Below are 24447 nucleotides of genomic sequence, written 5' to 3' on the forward strand. Positions count from 1 at the left end.
CTGAAAAAGATCGAATGTTTATCGCCGATTTTATCGCCGATCACCATCATTGGGTATCAACAGCTATCGTAAAAAACAGGAAAGCATCTAATGCGAGTAAGTATCGTACAGTGTCATACAATGCCATCTGCGTCTAGTCCGGCATGATGATTATGATGATGATTATACTGCATAAGTGTTTTCCGTTTTCCGCACTTCATGTTATTGGCAGTATCACTATTAATACTCTTGATATAATGTGGTGCCATGAAGAGCCTCTTTCCATCTTAACTATATCGCCTAATTTAAATTACCTGTAGAGAACTGTCATACGTTATTATGACCAGTTTTATTAGAAGAGGGTCTTATTTTTGTAAGGAGGAGAGTCAACAGGGGTACTGTAGAATTCAGCATGAAGGGAAGGTATGTAATGGGAAGCCTGAGAATTAACGCATGTTTAAATCCTTCGACAACCAAATGGCCTGATTCTGCTAAGATTCGAACCCAAGACCAGCTGGTAATATTGCGACTACGGAGCACCCCAAAAGGTATTTGTATTTGTATTTGTATTTGAATAATCCATCTGACAATAAATAGTCTTAATGAATAAATAAACTAGCTAATCACATTTCTAAGTCCATTTACAAAATATCGGGTTGGTTCGTCAAATTCAAAGTGCTCTTCAACATCAGTAAAGCTACGAACACACGCTGTGAACGGTTCATTATTTCCAAACAAGGTACGGTGATAAATTGGTTGCAATAACGTCGTGTTTTGAAGAGATCTGTTTGAGATACGAAAGGTCAACATTTGGAGTGGTCCAGGAGCATCAATTTCGCCATTTAAGAGCTTAGAAATAAACAATGATTGCTGTAACTTCCTCCGACGTTCAAGAGTATCTAATCCCAGTAGCCGGCATCTATCATAATATGAAGGTAAACTGTCGGGGTTACGCCAGGGTAAGTTCTTTAGGACCAAGCGAATAAACCGTTTTTGAACCCGTTCAATCCTAAGTCTCCAAGTAATCTGGTAAGGATGCCATATGATGACTGCATATTCTAAAATTGGACGTACAAGTGCGCAGTACAAAGACTTCCAACAATGTGGGCCAGAAAAGTCCTTAGCAACCTTGGATACAAAACCTAGTTGTCGTGTAGCTTTCGATATCAATCCAGAACGGTGCAAATCAAAGGTCATTTTTGAGTCCAATAAAATTCCCAAATCAGTCACTTTACTAACTCTAGTAAGTAATTTGCCGTCAATATGGTAATCGAACACTGTTGGTTGTAATTTACGATGAAATGAGATAACCTGGCATTTTTCAACACTAATAATCAGTTTGTTTCTGTGGCACCAGTCAGCAAACAAACTTAAACAGGTTTGTAAACGCCAACAATCCTCCTGCGTTCACGAGTTCACGATCAGTTAGATAGGATTCCAACCAGGTCACCAGTTGAGTAGAAATCCCAAGCCGAGACAATTTGTGTAGCAATATTTGATGGTCAATTTTATCGAATGCTGCCTTCAAGTCAGTATAAATCGTATCTACCTGCACTTTATTCTCCATGCTCGTTATACACTCCGAGGTAAATTTCATTTCAGAACAAAACGTTTCTGCCATTTCATCAACATCGCTCGTAAAAATCGTACTCCAGTCAACCGTAGTCAAATACTGCGAAAGGGCCTCGAAATCGATCCTACGAAAGTTCAAAGGCCGTTCATTTCGCCTATCAGCTGATCCTTCACACACAACTTGCACGGGAAGAGATATTTCAAGCGGGGGGTGGTGCGAGTCAACGGGTAGAAACGGAGTCGAGCAGATATACACAGCAGCCTCACAATTTGGCGAACAAAAAACTAAGTCAGGAATCCGATTGAGAGCGTTGCAAATAAGGTTTCTTTGGTGAAGGCACAAATAATTCATACAGTCCAAAAGAGTGCTGCTAGCCGCCGGTAGCTGAGAAGAATCGCATACAATACTATTATCTATCGAGTTCCATCGCATACGTGCTTGGTTAAAATCTCCGCACACCAAGACAGCGTCATTGGGAAGACATTTCTCGCTCAGCTCATTCAGTGACAAAATATGATCGTTGATTACTCTCACGTCGTGGCTTTTGTCCGGTGGGATGTAGATAGCACACATATAATTTTTTTTCCCTTAATAGTCGCAGAAACACATATTTGTTCCAGGCTTTGGCCATACGATAAGTTCACCACACGGCTGGCATATCGTTGCGAAACAGCGATCAAAACGCCACCAAAACGAACTTTGTTGCTGTTATCTGGACTCCGATCACAACGAAATACATTGAAATCAGCACCAAATAGTTGCTGCGAGGTAGTACAGTTGTCAAGTCCTGTCTCGGTCATGATGATCACGTCATAGTTGCAGTCGGTTACTGCTAGAAGCAGGTCGTTAATTTTAGTCCTCAAGCCACGTACGTTTTGGTAGAAGGTCCAGATGTACTCGTCCGCACAATTGCCGTTGCGCTGCAAGGTACAGTCATTGAGAGCGGGGGGGGGGGGGGGGGATTCAAAATTGGTAAAATTCTCGCCTTTGGCAGGAACCAGTTCCTGCCGTCCATATTACATCGCATTTCAATTAAATCGTCGTTGTTGAGGTATACGGCAGGGGTTCCAGTACAGAATACTCCCTGGTCGCAATGTAAAGCGGCCGTGTCAGGTTTTTTGGCTGTTCCGAAAATTCTCTAAATATTAAACCAGTTGGTCAAATCTCCGCATTAAGAGCATGTTTTTTCAACGAAGGGTCGAGACCAATTTTGAAGGACAGGAAAGTCATTTGAGAGACATCCTTCCCTTTCGGCACAAGACGAATCACGTTTATAGGATCATTTGTTTCTAAACAACAAGAAACGATTTTTTCCACATCATTATCAGTGATCAATTGTTGGAAACCAGACAGATGAAGCCAGAGTACTGGTTTCGGGGCGGCAGGCGTGATGAAAGGAACAGAAAGATTTTCAAAATCAATCGACTTTGTACCTTTGTTTGCAGCTGGACAAGTGGTTTGGTCAAAATTACCACGACGACGTTTTGCATTCAAACGTGGCCAAACTGGTGTTCCACACTCAGCTGACACAGCAGACAGCATAGGCGAAGCAGCAGAGCGTTTGTTTTGTGTCGATGTAGAAGAAATATTGTCTACTTTTTTGCTCAACACCTCAACCAAGCCGGATAATTGTTGTAATTGCGAGGCAAGGCAGTCAGTGCTCTTTGGATGGGAAGAATCCAAATCGGCCAAGTAGGCACGGATGCTTCTTCCGTTTAGCAAACTTCTACATTCAGGGCAGATAAATAAAACTTTTCCAAGACCAAAAATATCTCTGCACGCTCGAAGGTTGTTGCCACAACATTGCTGGCTGATGTGGAACAATGTTTCGCAAAAACCGCAACGCAAAGGCTCCAAATTATTTATCTCCAATTCACAGGCGCCGCACTGTTTTTTACTCTCCATTGCTAGCGTTTGAAATCTCTTTCGTAGCGTTGGATGTGCTAATAGTTTCAGCCTATTGTTAACGGTCGCAATGTAGTAAGACGGTTATCGAAGTCGAGAAATAAATATCGAATTATTCGAATGTGAGCACAAACAATCAGCTGTAATCCATTTTGCAGCTAGTACGCAGGTAATAAATAAACTAATTATCAAAAAACCGAACCGATTAGCAGAAAAAAACACAGTTTAAAAACGAAAAAAACTAGATATCACGGAATCAAAACAATCGTACTTTAACAGTGATGCCAAAAGGTAGTATTACTCGAATATGAATGACGCAGAATATGTACCTACAACTATTGGGGAATCCGCGACTGGATGTAAAGGCACCGATCAGTAGCAACGCCTTCTATGATGAAAAAAGCGAGATATTGGTGGTAAAAAACATGTCTATATATCAGAGTGCTAAATCGATAAAAAACTTAGCCAATTTCAAAAAGACACGGGACGTCGTGAACACGATTCTGAGACGAAAAAAGCACCTGCAGGAGAACCGTGATTGCGATGAGGTTGAGAAGCTGTTCCGTGCCAATGATACGCGAAAGTTTTCCGAGAAAATTAATCAATCTCCAAGGGGTTTTTTGCTGCAAGCCGCAACGCGTGGGGATGTGAGGGAACACATTATCACAAACGAAAGCAAGGTAGTCGACAGGTGGAAGCAATACTTCTTGAATGGCAACACCTGATGTATGAACGGAAATGGAACTGACCTACAAAAGCCAGAAGTATACGACTGGACACAAGCCCCCTAATTGTCAAAAATCAAACTAGAGATTCAAAGGCTGGAAACCAGTAAATCCACCGGTAAAGATTAGTAAGTTTTATAAACATAGTAATGTAACACTTGCTAAAGTACTGTATTGGCTCATCTTTAAAATTTGGAAAGAAGAAAATGTACCCGAAGGTGGACGGAGAGAGTCGTTCGCCTAATCTCCAAGCTAGAATGCACTCCCAAATCCTATTCCGTGCTACAAATCTTTTCACTCTGATAGATTCTACAAAAATGTCTTAAGCATAACGTATCCACGCATCATATCTTCATCGATTTCAAAGCAGCGTACGATACAGGGGTTAAAGAATAGCTTTAGCAGATCATGCACGAGAAAGAAAAAGTCTACCCGGATAAACTAACGAGATTGATTAAAGCATTTTTTTTGTATCATTTTATTTGGCACGGCCTTGATTAAAGCTGCCATGGATTCGAGTGAAGTGTTATGTGAGTGTCTCGAGTTTGACACCCCCTTTGAGTCCCTTTGAGTCACCCAGAGTATTAAGACAAAGGCCTTCGTGCTGCTTGTTTGACATTACTCTCGAAGGTAAGATACGAAGCTTCTAGGTTTTGCCGATGGCTTTGCCATCATCGTATTGAACTATGCGAGCTTCCAAAGAGCTGCAAAAACTTGATCGAAACTATTTTGACTTTCGGTTATCTTCGGAAAATGTTCTGTTCGATCAACGTGTACGTAAGCGTACACGTCCTTTAGCTTGTTGTGTTTTTGACTAGTTGTATGGTACTTTCACCAAGTATTTTCGGAATAGTCCTTGTAATGACGTCGTTGTCGAACACATACGTCCATAAAACACACAAAAACTGGAAAACCACCACTTTTTCGTACAGTATGGGATTCGCAGAGAAATTACATTTTTGGTTCATTGGTCGACTCCCTAGATACATTTGTTGCATTCAGAAACAATAGATGGATGATCAACCAAGATTTTTATGCGGGCTGTCTTGATCTTGAATAGCTTGAAATAGGCATCTTCTCGTATACAGTCAAAGCGATGTACACAACCGAAAACCCTTTTGGTTTGGCGAACATCAGTACTATCTAATCTTTTAGATTCATTGTAGCTGCGTGCTGTTTTTTAGATGTTTATTGTTTGGAATTGTGCACGTTTTTAGAATACGATTTTCACGAAGCGTACCAGTTGCATTGTAGCCACAGTCGAAATAAAAAAACCGCAAGTCCCACACTTTCTGTCGGAAATCTTAGATTATACAGACAAAATGAGCTACGAATGTACACAATGAGTCCAAAAATATTTATTATACAGTTTTATCTCGATATAAGGCAACCTCGATATAACGTAACACGATATAACGTAACTCGATATAACGTAACTTTTTCCTCGCTATAACGTTATTTCTTGGGTGTTTAATGTTCCGAATGAATGTTTTTAGTAAGTTTTGGAATCAATAAGTACCGTAAAATGGAGTAATTTACTTTTAAACCTCTTGTCCAGTAAATGATTTGAACTCCGAGTCATCCACTCAACATCAAAATTGCGGGAAATAAAAACAATTTTGTCTTGGTTTGAAAACTGTATGTTTAATTTGTTTTAGCTACAATACAACTCATTTAAAACAAAATCATTTAAATAAAAACATTGTTAACATCTTTCTACTGGTATTGAAGAATTTTGTGTAAAACCAGAGCAAAATTTGTGCGAATAAGACAAACGCTACTAAAGAATAAGACTCGGATTTGAATAAATTTTGGGCCCTGTCATAATATTTAGTAGTTACTGAAATAAATGCCTAGTTTTTTTTGCTGACATAAAAATATTGGCGATTACTGACGGAAATTGAACAACTATAGGACATATATACCGAACTTGGCTCCGTTAAAATTAATTATCTTGTGCCGTGTCAAATAAATGTTGTGTGAACAAAAAAAATGCATACCGAACTACAGAAGTACAGAAGAACTAAGGAAAGAAGAACATAAGTTCAGAATAATTTCAAAAACTGATGGGAAAGACAGACAGACAGAAGAATTGAACAGGTTGAACTGAAGAACATTATTGAATACTTGATTTTGATTATTTTCTCTCAGTTTAGGCTGATTTCATGCACCTTCGCTTAATTATAAAAGCAGTTACATCATGAAATAATACGAAAGCCATTAAACGGTAATACACTCTAGACAATAACTGTTGTTCTGTGTTATGCCAACAAAGCATTAGTAATTTTCAACTTTCTGTTACAGGTCTGACTGTCCATAGAATTGCACTCAGAATGAATCGGTAATCGCTCTTGAGCATGACAAATGTAACCTTCCAGTATTTTTTCGCACTGTTTCGTGTGTAATTTTGCTTCGTATAGGAGAGTATACATCGTCGGTTAAAGAAATCCATTACAGATTGTCTGCTCCTAGTTGAGAGAAACATTTCATTCTCGGTACTGTGAGTTTACTCAAGAATCCAATGCAAATAGAAAAGTGAAAAGTCATTATTGAGGTTATATGAACGAAACTTTATCGCACACATCTGTATAGATGTTCGTTACGATAACACACATAATCCGCTCTAAAACCATGAATTATTTATACTGAAAAGGACTGTTCTAGCATACATGTTTAAAGAAACTCAGCATAGAAGAATATAACCTGATACTGTGTATTATTTCTGAATTCATAATGGATCAGTGGTTCTCTAGTTTGCTAAACTTTTTTTATGTAATCTAGCTTGGGGTTCCTTGTGGATGGTGAAACTTACCGTCCGGTTGCCAAGGTTTTTCACCTTGCAGATTAGCAGTACAGTTTTGCCCACCAGACCGGTGATGTTGGATGGAATCGAAGCGGTGTCGAAGTAAGGCCCCGTCCCTGGCGTCGGCCACTCCTGAAGAAAGTCGGTGCGGAATTTACGCGAGGAACCCGCCAGTTCACCTGGGGAAAGAAAAAGAAAAATAAATGTTAGCTGAAAAGGATTGAAACCATTTAACGCTGTGAAAAACCACAATCAACAATTTATTCACAAATCAAACTCAGTAATGATCGACATAAAAAATTCAAATTATTTAGCAAACCACCCAGCTTACCCACCAGTACATACTAAAATAGACTGAGACTCTTAACAATCACAACACAAACAGCATGTTTTACGACAAAGTGTATACTGCAAATGAATTCATCCCACCTCCCGCATTCGATTTTCTTTTGTATTACTAGAGAAATGGCTGTCTCGCGCTTATTTCAACCTACCTACCAACAAATTGTTGTAAGGTTGCTGTGACTGTGAATATTATTTGCTATTTTTGTTACCAGTTCCACTGCTGCTGTCGCCCTGCCCTCTAGCGCTGCTACTTGTACTTCAACATCTCGGTTACTCTAAGCTGCCAGCCCCCATTTCGGTTAGTGCGCGGGTGCGTGCGTTTGATACTCAAAGAAATTTCCGCCGAAAGCAACCTGCCGCAATTGAAGAGTAAATTTAGAATACACCTATGGGGCGATGTTAAAACGGTTCCGACCGAACATCTAACTTTGTGGGATGTTTGAGAAAGCACAAATTTCGCTGTCGCAACCGTCGTCTTCGGAAGGTGGTTGAGACGATTCTTCCACACAGCAGCGGTGTCACGTTTCCCACAGTAAGTTATGCAGATTTATCTAATTTCATAGCACGATAATGTAGCATCTGCGGATAGAAAACTTGAGGATCTATATATTCGGATGGCTGAGTAAGACGTTTACCGAGAAGTTATCAGTGACAACCGAGCTGATTGAGCAGGAGCTTTCTGTTTGAGTAACACCGACCGAGTTTGAGGATGTTAATTATTAAATGGATAACTTTGCTTACACTGGAAATAGTGAAATGAACAATCGACTTGTATTTTCTTGGGACAAAGTTGGTATTGACTTTTTGAATGTCGTTCGTGTCTTGTATCCGAACGGGATTATTAATACATTTGGATAGACAGCCAATTTAATAATTGAAAGTAAGCATTGCCTCTCAGAAATTTTGCTTAGCGATAATTTTGAATTAAGCAATCGGTCCTAATATTGAAAGTCAGAATTGCAAAGTCCAGAGGTCAAAACGTAAATAGTCTAATGTTAACAGATAAAATTAAAACTAGGATGTGGCACTGTAAATTGGAAGCCAAGCTCTGCTAAAACATTAGTTACATGTTCATTCGATGATAGGTGATTATCTTCACGGACATGAAGCTTAATGTTCCTGCATAATCCCAACAGAAACCGCAAATGGATTCAGTGAAATATTTTTCATTTAGTAATTATTTTCGCCACATTCCCTCTCATACAGCCAAAGTCAACAGACATAGATTTTGGCTTTCCGATGAACCCAGCTGACAGGCCGTTATTGGAGGATGGATGTCACGACTGGCCGGACACGGACAGCAGCCCATGGTAATTAAAATGAAAAAGGTCCATTACGTAATTATTATCACATTAATCCTTTCGTAGTCGGGATGTGTGACATCGGTTTAATGATGCTCCCGGTAGGTTTAATGTTAGTTCTACTGGTATTCCACATTGACCACAAGCTGAAAATAATGAGAGCCACCGATGTGCTGTGCTGTTTGGGATGCAGGGATTAGATAATTTCTTTCAATTAGGATAAATATGAAAGTTTGTTGGTTTTACCTTTTCAATAATTATAGCAACTGCATCTGAAGCCTATAGTCATCGACCTTTGTAGTTTTTGGTAGATAAATCGACTCTCAGTGTGCAGCCAGCATTAATTATCAATTCTTTTCTGCCGCACCTGTTTTGTGTCTGACGCCGGTCAGAGAACATTCAAGCATAATTATCAACTCGTTATGAAGTGATTCAGTCACATTAAACATGTATGTCCAACGGAGTTAATGGACCCGGCGCATTTTGTACGCAACGTTCAGTTGACAGTTCCCAAACTCCAGAGGGCTCACCAGAGCAGCTGCTTGCGCGCTGGGAAAAGATGTATTTTTTCAACGGTATGCACCAAGCCCATATGTGAGGCAATTTCCTACCCGTTGGGCCTGTCACAGGTGACATATAGTGCTATTTAAATATGGGTTGGTTCGCTGCAATTCCCGTAACAAATTATAACATTTTATTCCGCATTGCATGTAAGTCTTACGCGAAAGAATGATTATTTAATGAAAATACTCGGAACGATTTAATTACGTTACTTCATCCTGAGTCATGGTGATTAACAAAGTATCGCTGGAATTTTACGGAATTTCGAAGTCAAAATATGGGGCTATAATTTTTATCGTTTGTAGTACATAATTCATATTGTCGTTTATGGTGATAGTAATTACACTGGTGAATAGTTATTATGATGCAAAGCTCTTGTTATGATCCAGCGGTATTTTAGATTTGTTGATTCCGCAAATCATTTAAGTATTTTCTTTTCAGAGTCCAGTTTTCGAAATGCTTTATTACAGGGGTTTCCAAACTTTTTGTTCGGCGGAGCACTTTTTGAAGGCAAAATATTTGGTGAAGCACCTGTATTTTTTAATCAATGAATAAATGGATTCAATGCAGGTTGGCTGGCAAATTTTGATAAGTGTAAATCAAGGCCCCGCTGCAACCTGTCACCTCTAGTGAGAACGTCCTCAAACTCTTCTGAGTGCTAACTAACCTTAGTGGAGATCGAGTCCCAACCCCAGTGGGAATCTTGGTCGTATGCTAACTTTTTCTCATGTTGGGCGGCGTATAAATGTGTTTTACTCGAAGCGAACAACTGACCTACGGAATGCGGTGTATCGCCAGCTTAATATATCCAAGGGGGTGGCCCTATTGTTGCAATATGCTCAATGCATCTTACTATAGTTTACTATAGGTATCGACCCAGGTGAGCGAAAAGGTACAATTATTAATAGAAAAATCGGTACCTTGAGCATCGGAACTAAACACGAACCGGCACGCGAGGACATCTTAGAACTGCAAAATGTGAAGGTGGAAGTTGTAGCCACCCAAGAAGTGCGGCTGTCGAAGACAGATGAACTTGAGTTCCGAGAGGTAGGTCCTATCGCGAGAACGACTTTCAAATATCACATCTACTACAGTGCACAGTGATCTAAACTCGAAAAATCGTGATCGTTTTAGATTTGACTGTGAAATATTGATTTCATGTGCCCAGTATCTTCAGCAAGTTAGTTCCATATAACAAGGCCTTTCTTTTGGCGTTTTAGGTTCCTTGATCAATCCCCCTAGTAGTTAGATATAAAAACTATTTTTTCTAATTTTCAAAATACCAGATTGCTTTCTTCGGCAAAGTTATAGAAAAATCTATAAGAAAAAGAATTGCTGAACACTGTAATCTTCTATCTGTACGTCTGATTTGACAAAATAGAGTTTTACGAGGAACACTCCTTAAAATTAGTTTTTCGTCCATAACTTTTTCTGTAATCGTCGAAAAATTCAAAATATTCTAAGATTTTGTTCATTCTGCTAAACCTCGCATTTTTCTAGAATGTATAGGTTTGATATTTTTATTTGTTGTAAAGATATTTCTAGTTTTTTGCTGAAAATAGCCATATGTTGAGTCCATATTTCTCCGAAAATTGCAGATAGTAGCAAACCAGACTGTATGCATTTGAAAGTTTGTCAAAAGAACTGTATTACTCAAAAGAGTTCAGCTGTTTCTTGTTGTATCCAACCGAGTACTGAATGAAAGGAAAACACCCCTAAAAAGAAGTTTTTTGTCAATAAGTTTTTCTGTAATCGTCGAAACAATTCAAGATGTTCCAAGATTTTGTTCATTCTGCTAAACCTCGCATTTTTGTTAAATATATTAGTTTGATATTTTCAGTTGGTGTAAAAATATTACTAGTTTTTTGCTGGAAACAGCCATATTTCGAGTTTATATTTCTCCGAAGATTGCAGATTATTCGCTTGCATTTATAATCCGGTATTTTTTCCACAGGACTTGATATGAATGTACTGAAGCATTGTGGAGCCATCCTTCAAGCTGTTGCTTCTGATAGAAAGTTGAACACAGAAAAATTCGATAGATATTGCATCGACACGGCGCGAAAATTAGTGGATTAGTCCATGGTACTATCTACCTGCGTCAGTACACAAAATACTAATTCAAGGTGCATAGATTGCTGACCACTTTTTGGTTCCGAAAGGACAGCTCTCGGAAGAAGCACAAGAAGCATTGAACAAAATTATACGGAAAACACGTGAGCATCAAAATATGGCTATTTTCAGCAAAAAACTAGAAATATCTTTACAACAAATGAAAATATCAAACCAATATATTCTACAAAAATGTGAGTTTTGCAGAATGAACAAAATCTTTCAAAATCTTGAATTGTTTCGACGATTACAGAAAAAGTTATGGACGAAGAACTAATTTTGAGGAGTGTTCCTCGTTAAACTCTATTTCGTCATATCAGACGTACAGATAGATGAATACAGTGTTCAGCAATTTTTTTTCTTATAGATTTTCCTATAACTTTGCCGAAGAAAGCAATCTGGTATTTTGAAAATTAGAAAAAATAGTTTTTATATCTAACTACTAGGGGGATTGATTAAAAAAAACGAAAACGCCAAAAGAAAGGCCTTGTTATATGGAATATACTTGCTGCAGACACTGGGTACATAAAATCAATATTTCACAGTCAACTCTAAAACGATCACGATTTTTCAAGTCTAGACCACTGTGCAGTGGCTGCAACAGATCTGAATGAAGTATCGATTTCTTAATACGATGAAAACAGATCAAGCGAGTCATTAGGTGGAGGCCCGTTAGTGACCGTATGTGTGTTAAGAATCAAGGACAAATTCTTCAATTACAGCCTGTTCAATGTATATACACCGACAAAGAGCTAAGAATCTGGCAACACAGTATTTAACCGCTGCAACGTGCTTTTAAATTATTACGCTTGGTAGTGTTTTTGGTAAAAGATATGGATAGGAATTGAAGGAGCTGCGTAGTCGCAAGGTTAAAAAGTCCGCTTTGACAGGTGGGGTTCGAATCTTAGTAGAATTAGGCCTTTCGGTATCAAAAGAACTTTTTTGCATTGTAGGAGACTGAACTACTACGACCATTATTTAATCTAATGTGGTATGCTCCAAGTGCTTTGATTTCACATTGATTAGGAAACCATTATAAGTTGCAAGTTTTTTACAGCCAACTGTTGGAGCGATGGAATGCATTCCCACACTAGATTAGAGTGGCAAAAAGGAGAATTCAGGGATTTAACTGCTGATTAACATTCACAGAAAATGCAAATATTTGCGTGTCGGTAATTTCTTTTAGACACGTTTTCATGCATTCTATTATCGCTTGGAACATTGTTGACCATGAGAAAAAGTTAAAGGGTATGTGCTTGAGTGCACAAACGTAGGCTTGCCGTGGGACTATGGTGGGTGTAAAGATTTAATTCTGCCATAGCCATAGTATATAACACACAACAAACGTACAAATACCATAGACAATAATCCATGAACATTTCACAAAAAAAAACACACACACCTGTCATAAACCACAGCATAATACCCCATGAACTGCCCATAAATGCATAACAGTCTCAAAAAATTTTTCATCACTTTTTGCTTAAACCTCAAAACTTCTTCACATACCCGGTGCACTCAAAATATCTCAAGAAAAAGCTTTTTGTTGCTGAATTGATTAGAAAAATATGAATTTTGGTCAGTCCCATGTTACAAATAAACGCAAAACAAGCTCAGTGTAAAAATAACTAGCATAAAATTATGGTCACCATCATAAAAATACCAATTGGCGTAATAATAGGAAAAATAATTAACTTGTTGCCTATACAATTATTAAATATATTTACCTCGGATAAATGCATTTTTGCACACACATGTTATACACACATACACACATACACGTAATACACACACACGCTTAAACACACACACACTACTCTCTCACACACACACACACACTACTCACACACACACACTACTCACACACACACTAGTCACACACACTAGTCACACACACTACTCACACACACACACACTACTCACACACATTACTCACACACACTACTCACACACGCTACTCAGACACACCCACGCTACTTACACACACACAGTGACACACACACACACACAAACACACACTACTCACTCACGCACACACACACACAAACACAGACACGCACAAACACAGACACGCACAAACACAGACACACACACAAACACACATACACACAGATACACACTCACACACATACACGTACACAGACACACACGCACACAGACACACACACCCACACACAGACACAGACACACACACTCAAAGACACACACACACACACACTTATACACACACACTTACACACACACACTTACACACACACACACTTACACACACACACACACACACACACACACACACACTTACACACATACACACACTTTACTTACACATACACATACACGTTACTTACACATACACACATACACACCCATACGCTACTCAGACACACACGCTTGATATACGACACACACTATACCTACACTATCGGCAGCACCCAAACGTCTTCAAAGTCTCCCAATGGTCCCTTCCAACGGCTTCCAATGATCCCCAGTGCCGTTCACGTCCAATTTCCGGATGTATTCCAACAACGATATCTGAATCAGATTACCACTGGTGGGGTCCAACTCAGATCGAAGGGATGCCGAACTATTCGCCGAACGTCATTTTATAGCGTCACTCAGTGCGGGGAACTTGGGTGATTGGGGGAAGAGCCAATCACGTGGAAGCATCTCTGCTTTCTTTCTTCATCGCTTACGTTGGGTGATGAATGCGATACCAATTGGCTGGCATTGCTAGCCAATAACTGAATGCGTGAAATCATTTCGTCTATGTTTTTGAAGTCTGTGTTAGGGAAATATAAATGTATGTGGATATTCCACCTTAAAACTTTTTCGCAATTTTCACGGAGTAATAAGAAAATGGTAACTAAAATAATCATGTTATACAAATCTTGTATATTTTAGCTTTCCAACGGTATATTAACTATTGAAATCGGAACACGGTTGTTTGAGCGCTATTAGAATCTAAAATCTTCCAATCCGCCAACCAAAAACGTTATATGTTCAATCCAGCTTTCACAGAATGTACCTTAGTATAGTGAAGAAAGAAGTAGTCCCACGTCAAAAAAATTATTAATTCCTGGCTTTATGGATTCCGCGCCCGCGGAACCATTTATTTTAGAACTGTCTGTGTAGAAGCAAAGTGAGCCGTCCCGAATCGTGGGTCCAGCTTGTTACCAACTTTCTCGTTCTCTTATATCCTAAAAGAATTTTTGAAGTTTGGTTTCATTTCCACCCAATCCTCCTTTCTTTTTAATGGATTATTTATTTGGACATCTTTCAGTGTCCTCAGGTGTCTTGTTAGATCGCCCCCTTTTGCACTAGACTGGCGATTTAGCCTTAGAGCACATTTTCCACTTCTAGTTGAACCACTTGATGAAGTGGAGAAAGGTGAAGTATTGCACCTGAGGTTTTTGATGGAGTGCTTCTCATTGCTTCACAAACCGATGTACAGGCCAATGTTTGGATGTTTCCTAGCTTAGCTAGAGTAGATGTTTCAGTGAGTTCGGGCCACCAAACTAATGAGGTGTAAGATATTTTTGGTATGATTATTGCTTTATATAACCAATGTATCATGCTGGGTGCGACACCCAGATTTTTCCAATGGCACTGCTGCAAACCCATAGAGCGTTTGTATCCTTGGTGATTGTTTATTCAATTTGAGTGTTCCAGATTAGTTTCTGGTCTAGAATGATTCCAAAACATTTGGCTTCAGTGAAAAGCTTTATACCGGTGCCTCTCAGTCGTAGTTTAGAAATAATGTATTTCCTTTTTCGAGGAATAGGAACAATTGTTGTTTTAGAGGAATTTACACTCAACCCTTTTCGCCTGCACCATTCTATTAGAAATAACGCAGTCTTTCTTTTCCCCAACTAAAATCACTATGACGTCTGCAGAACCAATCACTTCGAAGTCTTTTCCTGATTAGCTTCGAAGAAGATTGTCTACGATTAATGACCCCAACAAGGGTGATAATATCTCGCCTTAAGGGCATCCTTTTGCACTTTTTCTTGTTAGGGATGTGTCACCGAGTTTGGCAGGCATAGCAGGTATAGACTTACTAGCATAGCTTGAGTCTACTTTATTGTAGGATGCATTATCAAATGCTCCCTGAATATCAAGGAAAGCTGCAAGGGAAATTTCTTTGACATGGATGGATTTTTCTATTTTTCCCCCTAACATGTGTAACACATCAGCAGTGGTTTCTGTAAGAAAATTGAAAGTTACTTAATGAATTGAATTTCGTAAACAGTAAACACCCGATTATATCACTCCCCGATATCATCATATAACATTTCGTTTAAAAAAATGTCAGGATGAACTAATTTTCTATTTAGATTCAATATTTTAGTACTTTGGCACAGCTTTGTTTAGAATAACATCATTCTGGATATAGTTTACACTGGAAACTCATCCATTGCACAGTGTTTTATTTTGGCGTTATCGTTCCATAAATTAAATAGTGCTTCAAATATTAATTATAGCAATAACGTATATTCATAGAATTTTACAACGCATCTTTTAATATAGAAAAAACGGTGCCATATGAAGTTTTCTTTCAATAGGCACTAAAATTCCAGTTTTCGTTCTAACTTTTTCCCACATTTTTCCAAATTTTTAAAACTTAAACAAAGTTATCAACTATCCAAAAATGCATGTTTTTGCAAAAAATTATTATGTTTTATCTATTAAAATGAACAAGCTGTTTGCACGTCAACCATCTCCAAATCTATTCACGAATGGCAGTTCCACTGTCAATTAGGATAAAAATTTTCGTCTTTTAAAGTCTGTAGACAGCACGGCTCACTATTGAATTTTACTAGCAATACTGCTGCAGCTTGCTGCTGTTGCAAATTCAATCATGTGATAAGAAATGATATCATTGTGTAAAATTTATCTTGGAGGCTTCTCCGAAGATGCTATGAGCAAAAATTAGACTTTGAAGCTGACTTCCACGCGAAATTATTTCTCATTATTAAGCAAGTGTGCAATGCTGAAGTAGTGTTGCTGGAAAAATTCAATGGTGAGCCGTTCGTCAGATATTCAATCAGTTTGGGGTGAATAACTTTTTCTACAAGCATCGTAGCGCCTTACGATTACGATAACCGTGTCCCAGTTTAATACACATTTAGGGTCATTTCTGGTCCCTCTTCCGTTACCTTAGAAAATAGCTGAAAATCACGAGAAATTATTTTTCAGCTGCTTTGGAAATTAAACTAGTAGTGAAATTAGAGTTTCATTCATATGAGAGCCATCCCTTCCAAGGGAGGGAGGGGTGTCAAGTTACCATTGACATATTCCTTACTCCTGAAAACCTCACAATGTCAAATTTGATTCCTTTTGCTTAATTAGGTTTCAAGTTACGCAAAATTTCGTATTATATTTGCATTGGAGCCCTCCCTTTAAGAAGAGGGAGGGATACCGAACTATTCTAATCACCTTTTCCGGCCACAAAAATCCTTACATACAAATTTTCACGCCGATTGGTACAGTAGTTACCACGTCTATTAGAATCAGAGAGACAGACAGACAGACATATAGAACTGCTTTTTTAAATGATTAGATTGCTTGTAGTAATTTGAATAGCTGATTTTACGTATTGTCTTCAGCTAGAAGGAATGTAATTTAGTATTAGGCACGCCTTATACAATGATTGGCATGAACAGTTGCTTGCTCTTCAGAATCGGAACTGGCTGGAATGGATCGAATACCATTCCCGAAGACTTGCACGGTTGGATAGAGCCAATTGCCCACTCAACTCTAAATTTAGTTCATAAAGAACAGGCAAACTCCTAAGATTCAGTCCAAGGCGCATCTGAGCTTAGCTATTCTTCTGTATGATCCTGCATCTCATCAGTATCCGAATACGATCCTGGGAAGTGATTTTCAATCATAATTTATAGTGTTTCCTGAGAATGTTCTTTAGACAGGGTTTTTTGCAACCTAGCTGCAGTGGATGAGTTTTCAATACGTTCACACATTAGCTTATAGTTGACTGTTTCTTCTAAATTTTCTTATTTCCTTTTTGTATTTTGTTAGTGAATTTTTATAAAGTTCCCTGTTAGTTTCGCTGTATTAAATAGTGTCACAGAACGGAAGGTCATCTGTGATACGAAAACTGCTAAGTGCTCAGTGAATTTTGCAGCGCTTCCTAGGGGTGGAAAGAACGCTTTTTATACGGAAAATAAACAAAATTTATACTACTTTTATCGAAATCAATCAAACACACTGGTATAAATCTGTCGGCGAAAACACTACAGGTTAACCCTGCTAAGCATCTGTAAGAAGGAAAACACATTATTTCTAGGGGCTTGACAACTTTATTTCATGAAAAATATTTCGGTAATGGTATATATATATATATATATATATATATATATATATATATATATATATATATATATATATATATATATATATATATATATATATATATATATATATATATATATCATTTATTTATCACATTAACTTCCCAACCATAGCGTATAGGACATGGTGAAACGGTTTGATCAACAAGTAGGCACGAGCGGGGAAGCGTTTTTTTTATTTTGTACGGTTGAAGACGAGGCATCACCAAGCGACAGCAAATAACTTTTTCTACTTGTTAATAAATTCTTACTAACTAAGCAAATGAAAATCGCAAATTCTTGTGTTTCAAGTTGTGAACTGCTTCTAAAATGAATGAATATCAGTAGCAAGGTATGTAGCTTTACCGGATTTATAATTTGAATGCATCGAAATAGTATATTATAAGATGCGATGAATGTTGGTCATCGGTTGTTTTAATAAACAACTTTAGTCTTCGGCATTTTTTTTTGCAATATAGCCGGTTGTACTTTTGACATACCGTTTTACTATGTTTCTATACACCAACATCACAACAACGATAATATGACTTCAAAGCCCAACTAGTGAAGGACTTTCACGCTTGGGTTGAGCTATCCAGGTTGCAAGATGACACCGGTTGTTTCTTTTTGTTAGGGTTACTAATCACCTATTGGGTTACGCAGTGTCTTGCCCCTAGCATTCTTCAAAACAGCTGACTCAGATACCGGCATAGATGATTGTAGAGCTGTTCCTTTATTGTTTTTCAGTAATCTACTCCTTTTAACTGTGAAAATAATCAGATTATTAACACGAGTTACATAAAGTGAGAGTCGCATCTTTTGTTTCAAGTCTCTAATTAACATCTCGTTTAGAGTCCTCTTAAAGAATATTCGTATATTACGTAACGTGAAATTTGGCAATTTTCAAAACCCCCATCAACTAAATAACGCAAATTTGCATGGTGGTCTTATGCAGTGTAACACTTCGCTGGATACCTTTCCTCCACCTCTCCCCTGAGCGCGTTATGTATTATACAAATGTTTCCATATATGAACGAACGCTAGAGGTAAGGCACTATTGATATACAATGGTGATTCGCTTACCGGTTGCTCCTTAGTCGGGGGTTTGTTAGTTGGGCCCTCATCCATCTAAAAAGCGCTCTTATGTCAAAATGGAACGACATTCAAATGCATGCAAGAAACCCGAAAAGTGAATAAAAAATAAAATAAATTTTTACTACTCGTACTTGATTTGTCATTGATTGTTGGTGGTTACCTTTGATTACTCGAAAAAAATGACATTGATTACTTCGGAGTATTCTCAGGTTACGACGCATTTCGAAACCCCTTGAAACGAACCTCTTGGGATCCTTTTTTAGTGTTCTGTAAGGTTGTCACTTTCGCTTGTCAGCAAAGATACCAGATTTGTCAGCAAAACGATGATTTGTTTTGATTCGCAGGTATGTGCGGTTTTTTTCAATCTCCATCCCGCATAATCAATAACCATAAACGGATGATAATCCATTTGGTTTAACGATACCCCATACAGTCGAAACTATATCTCGAACTAGTTGTTAGGCACGTTTTATGATTATTGATTATGCGGGAAGGTTAACTAAATTTTTTTTTCCTATGACTTTCTCAAAATGTGTGCAGTTTTTACAGATTTCTGCCTGCTCGAGCGCATTTTTTCGAATCACGATTAGATTTTTATCAGATTTAAAAAAAAAGACTGCACAATGAAACCGGTACCTCTTACAATCGCATTATTCGTTGCTCTAGAAGCTAACCTGATTTTAATTGAGCTTATTCAGCTTATTTTTGTTTAAATGGCATGTCGCATGTCACATCAATGAGAAGAAAATCTATATTCTCCAGAATGGACTAGAGTCAATCGACAAAACATTTAATATAATCTTATAAGAGGATGAAAATAGTTTATTAATTTCATTTTCGAATAAAAATGTGATTCATTCATTATAAATATTCTGAAAATTTGCGTTAAAAAATCCATCTGTGCCATGATTTTTAAAAACTCAAAGTACTTTTTTTAGTTGAAAAAAAAAAAAACTCACGAGCTGCATTTGAAATTTTAACAATTTTCAAAAATAGCCGTCTATGTCACATGGTACAATTGTAAATGGAAGAATTGCAACATTAACGTTTTAAAACGCATGATTTTTTAATAACATTGATTGTTGTTCGTGTTTCAAATCAACATATGTCGATTACAATACCTTCGTTACACTATTGTAATATGACAAACTCCACAAATGTGAATAATTGCGAATTTTTACCCAAAACGTTTTTGCATCGAACGTAATAGATTGTATTAAACGGGTTAAACTGTTGAAATAACCGTCAATTCAAAACATCGAATAAATTATGCCACATTATACCACTGGCAAAGCGGCATAAACGTACACGACAAATAAATATTGCCCGAGAGCACAGGAAATTCAATTGTCATTTTTCAGTCCTTTTTGTGTGCACTTTCTGTTCGATCATATACCTGAAGTTGACCTTCCGTTCTGTGATAGTGTCCTAGAGGACTTTCTAAGTCCTTCTAGGGCCTAATTCCATCAAGGTGAGTCTTTATTTGACACTCGCGTCATGATAGAACCACCTGCGTAGTATGCATTAAGTATTTTGCTTGTGATTAAATTAGATTGGTTTGGTTGGTTTGGATTTCTCTTTCAAAGGGTAGGTTTGTCGATAAACAGTTTACCGTTATAGAGATCCCAGTTAATTTTCCGGGGGTCTCTATAGGTATCTTGCAAGACTTCTCCTACACAGTAATCGAGAAGAATTTACCTGTGATCTGATAGTGAAATTTCATCAGACACATGCTAATTTTTTATTTTGTCTGAAGGCTTGTTACTGGACATAGTTATATTCAGGACTTCCTCACGTATAGCGTTTATGAATGTGGAATTATCTTGCATTTATCTATATTATTTGTTAGTATATATTCTAGAAGGCACATATATTTGTATCACCTTAAACTGGGTGATAAGAGTTCGCATCTATTCCTATTACGAACTGTTTGTTGGTCTGTTTGCAGTAGTTGATAAGTCCTTCGACTTCCGTAGAAGGGGCTTCTTTTTGTTCTCGAAGAGAGTACGTCGAGGATGATCAGCTCGGCTATTCCTCTAGCCGTAGGAACTTCTATTTGTATGGTCGCTGAGTCTCTGTTGAAAAATCTTGCAATTAGAGTGACTTTAGACAAAGCATTTACCAGAATGTACTATTGCGAGGGTTCTGTCTCATCCTTTCCTCACGTTCTGATTCGAGTTGAGTTTCTCCACGATTTTGCCTTGATTCCTTTTCGGATGCTCATGTCGCGCTCGGGAACTTCATTTCTAAGCCAGGGGTTAAGGGGTTAGTAAATATTTGCTGCGTCTAATACCTGGTTAAGAGACGGTGTGATTATATTAGGCTATTTCACTGTATATTTGTTCTGGCATCCCATAACCATAAATCCCGACCAAGAGGCTTAAGCATGGGTTTATTTTCAGGCTCCCAGTTACTCTCCCTTCACGCTGAATTCCATATAATGCCTCGATGATACTTGGCCGGAGTAACGAGCCTCGGTATAGTAGAGCAGTAAGTCGATACAATTCTTTTTTATTATCGTTGTTGAGCACTGAAAATTAAGGAGTAGAAACATGATATTTTCACAAAGTATTTTTATATTTAGATTTCAAAAAAGGGTGATGGTACCATTTGCTGTCAAAGTACCAGCTATCACTGAAAACCGGCGTGATATAAGAAAACTTCAAATTTTACCTCTGGACTATGACGAGTACGTTACAGGAAGACTAGGAGTGGAAATTCCAGAGCGGAATTTGGTAGGCGGATTTTGCAGTTCTCATTTGAAGATTATTATATATTGCTAACACTACAACTATTCGTCATATATTCCACCAAATGAAAGAATCAGTCTCAATTATACTATCAAACTGGAAGCCACACGTTTTTTAAACTCCACTTTTGAGTTTAGCTTTCGGGACATTACGGTTCGCTACACATTTTTCGGTTTTGGCCATACAATCGTTCTTTTAAGGACGACTTCAATTGAAGCTCGTACTTTCAATTGAAGCAGTAGTAATGAGTTTTTGTCTATAATTTATAACTGAAATTTTACATAACATTTTCATCGCGTTGTATTCAGTTACATTCACGTTGTTTTGTTTTGAAGGTGAAGTGGTACTCTATCTATAACTGTGTTCCAGTAACTTCAGCAATTTTGTTTCAGACGACTTCAAAACAATTAAATAACGTTTTTTTTCAAGGTTGCAAATCATTTATTAAAAGAGAGTTGAATGAAAATTATTAGTGGAATTCACCGCTTCACACCGTCAAATCGGTAGGCCTCAATCGACTGTACTCCCAAACCTATTGCAAGAAATACATTGACATCAGACAGGTTGTCGTTGTCGGTAAATTTGCGGTCGTGTTTTATAAACAACCTATCCAACTTTTTATTTTCTCCAATCATATTAAAAATAGCGCTGATTGTTTTCTATACAGAGAATGAGGGCCGTATTCTATTGTTTTTTTTCTCGGGCTGACTCTGTGAGAGAGTTGCTCGAAAAATTAAAATTTTCAAAAATTCTAAGAATTTGTCCACATATTAGAATCTTTTCACCCATCTTTTGAAAAAAAAAAAAAACATATCTGAAATCGGACAAAACCTGAGCTCAAAACGGTGATTCTACGAAACCGGTTTTGGCATAGTTTTATTATATTTCACAAAGCAAAATAATATCGATTATTTCAGAGCATTAAAGGTAATTCGTTAATATCTTAAAGTAGTAGTCAAATTATATCTTATTTTGAGTAAAAAAGTCTCAGAAATCGAATGGTAGGTGTCTGATCTACGTAAAATGTTCTATCTTGGGCTCATTCTAAAAATGACTTGGAAATGGCTTTATCTAAAAATGACAATATTTTGCTCTACTCGACTGATTGAATTCTAATGATGCTATAAGTATTTCATAGAGGCTAATATATAAAGCAACACTATTTTGCTGACCTAGCTCGGGAAGTGCTTCGAAGCATTTTACATTCAGTGATTAAAAACAAATTAAATTGTGAAGAACATGTACGCACTGGTGCGCTTCCACTAGTCAGGATTACAGACTTGCTAGTGGATTTATAATGAAACAATTAAACTTACTTCAAAGGTTAGTAATTTGTTTTCACTTCAAAAGCGCATAAAGCGAAGGTTTTATCATACTTTTCAGGTTAATTTTAATGTAACTTCACTTTGGTAAATCGCACTAGAAATAAAACGCTGAGCATGTTTGTGTTGCTGAGCTCAAGCTAGCAGAATCCTCCAGTAGATCGCAAAAAAGCTGCAAGATAAGAACAGCCGCATCGTTCGCTAGAAAATTGGAACCGGACTCGAAAGTCAGCAGAAATCGACACAGACGGAGAGCTGAAATTACATTTTTCTCATTTCCTTCCCTGGCTCTCGTTTGCACAGTGGAAAGTTCGCCTCGGATGACTCGACTTTCGAGCCGAACCGAGTGGAATGTCTTCATTTCATGCACAAATACAAAAACTAGTCCCCCTGCCTGAGGTCAGAACTTGGCAGTGGGTGGGAAGAAAAATGTCCCTGAAAGCGTTGATAAATAGTTGCAACTTTATCTGTTGGGGCTTACGTATAAATTTAGTAATACATTTTCGCAGAGTACCTCTGGGATGTTGGGCGACAGGGAGCGGCTATGCCGGCTGCGAGGTATCCACTGAAATGTGCTTCATTTCCTTTTTCATTTTCGTCAATTTAGTTGCTCCAGAGGCAGTCAGAGGCAGTGCTTTCTGTCAAGTGGGTTACGACGATGCACTCCTCGTCGATTCCCATTAGTAGCTACTTCACCAACAGCTTGGCGAGAAATGGAAAACAGACGGGAACGGAACTGAAGGCTCGTGGCACGGAAATGGATTCGGTCCCGCTCCTTTTGTGGTGGGTGGACCGGATGTGGCGCGCGTGGCTCTTGATGATTTCAGCTCGAATAGCTTAATGTTTAATGATGATTATGCTGGGAGGATCGCTAACCTTGCGATAAGGAAAATAATCCTATTATTACAAAAAGTTTCTTGCTAAATTCAATTCAATTCAATAGGATTCACAGCTACGCATTTCCAGTAACACATCTTTAGTTATGACTCATAACCGAAATACGTGTCTGCGGACGACTTTAAGCGGTATTCGATTTCTTGTACTACAAAGAAATTTTTTTTTCATTCTAGAACAGTTCCTTGGGATATCCGTAGTTTCATATTACTTGGGTGTCAGAACAACTCACATACTCCATATCATGATTGGCAGCAGCCACATTGTACTGCTCAGATTACCAACGCCGTGTCAAAGCAGTTTTGCTACTAACCTATTCAATGTTGGCTCACCTACTTTCTATCGTCGATTATGCATGCCGTCCTGCTGCACTACGGTTGCCTTTGGGTTCCCTTGATTTTTCGTACCCGTGGTAGGCATCCCTGCTTACAAGAGGCTTGCAACGGTGCAACTTCTTCAATCCGGTGGAAGTTGTGTGCGAACGACGTTTGAAAGCTTTAATCTTTTTTTTTTTGGGGTTCCCCTGTTACAGGTACGTTGTTCCTTTATGTTAGTTGAAACGTACGAACCTGGCGAACGGTGGTTCCGAGTGGTGATATAAATTTATGGGGCACACGGCATCACCAGATTCCTTTCTGCTGGTTGGCATCTTGGCCACACCAAGAAGTCAAGGCAGTTCCAGGGTTGGCTTATATATAATAATTTCAACTCTGCTATTCTACCTTCGGCTCTGAC

At 38.2% G+C, this 24447-nt stretch overlaps 1 protein-coding gene across 3 annotated transcripts in view; it reads right to left on the reverse strand.

Annotated features, from left to right (window-relative positions):
• LOC129727135 (zwei Ig domain protein zig-8-like) overlaps positions 1 to 24447 on the reverse strand; it is a 465271-nt gene that overhangs the window by 43603 nt on the left and 397221 nt on the right. For all 3 annotated transcript variants that reach the window (XM_055684625.1, XM_055684624.1, XM_055684623.1), the window contains exon 4: positions 6995 to 7164. In XM_055684625.1, the coding sequence (XP_055540600.1) occupies positions 6995 to 7164 (170 nt within the window). The remainder of the gene's footprint in view (positions 1 to 6994; positions 7165 to 24447) is intronic.

The sequence above is a fragment of the Wyeomyia smithii genome, chromosome 3 (genome assembly GCF_029784165.1).
Source record: "Wyeomyia smithii strain HCP4-BCI-WySm-NY-G18 chromosome 3, ASM2978416v1, whole genome shotgun sequence".
NCBI classification, from domain to species: Eukaryota; Metazoa; Arthropoda; class Insecta; order Diptera; family Culicidae; genus Wyeomyia; species Wyeomyia smithii.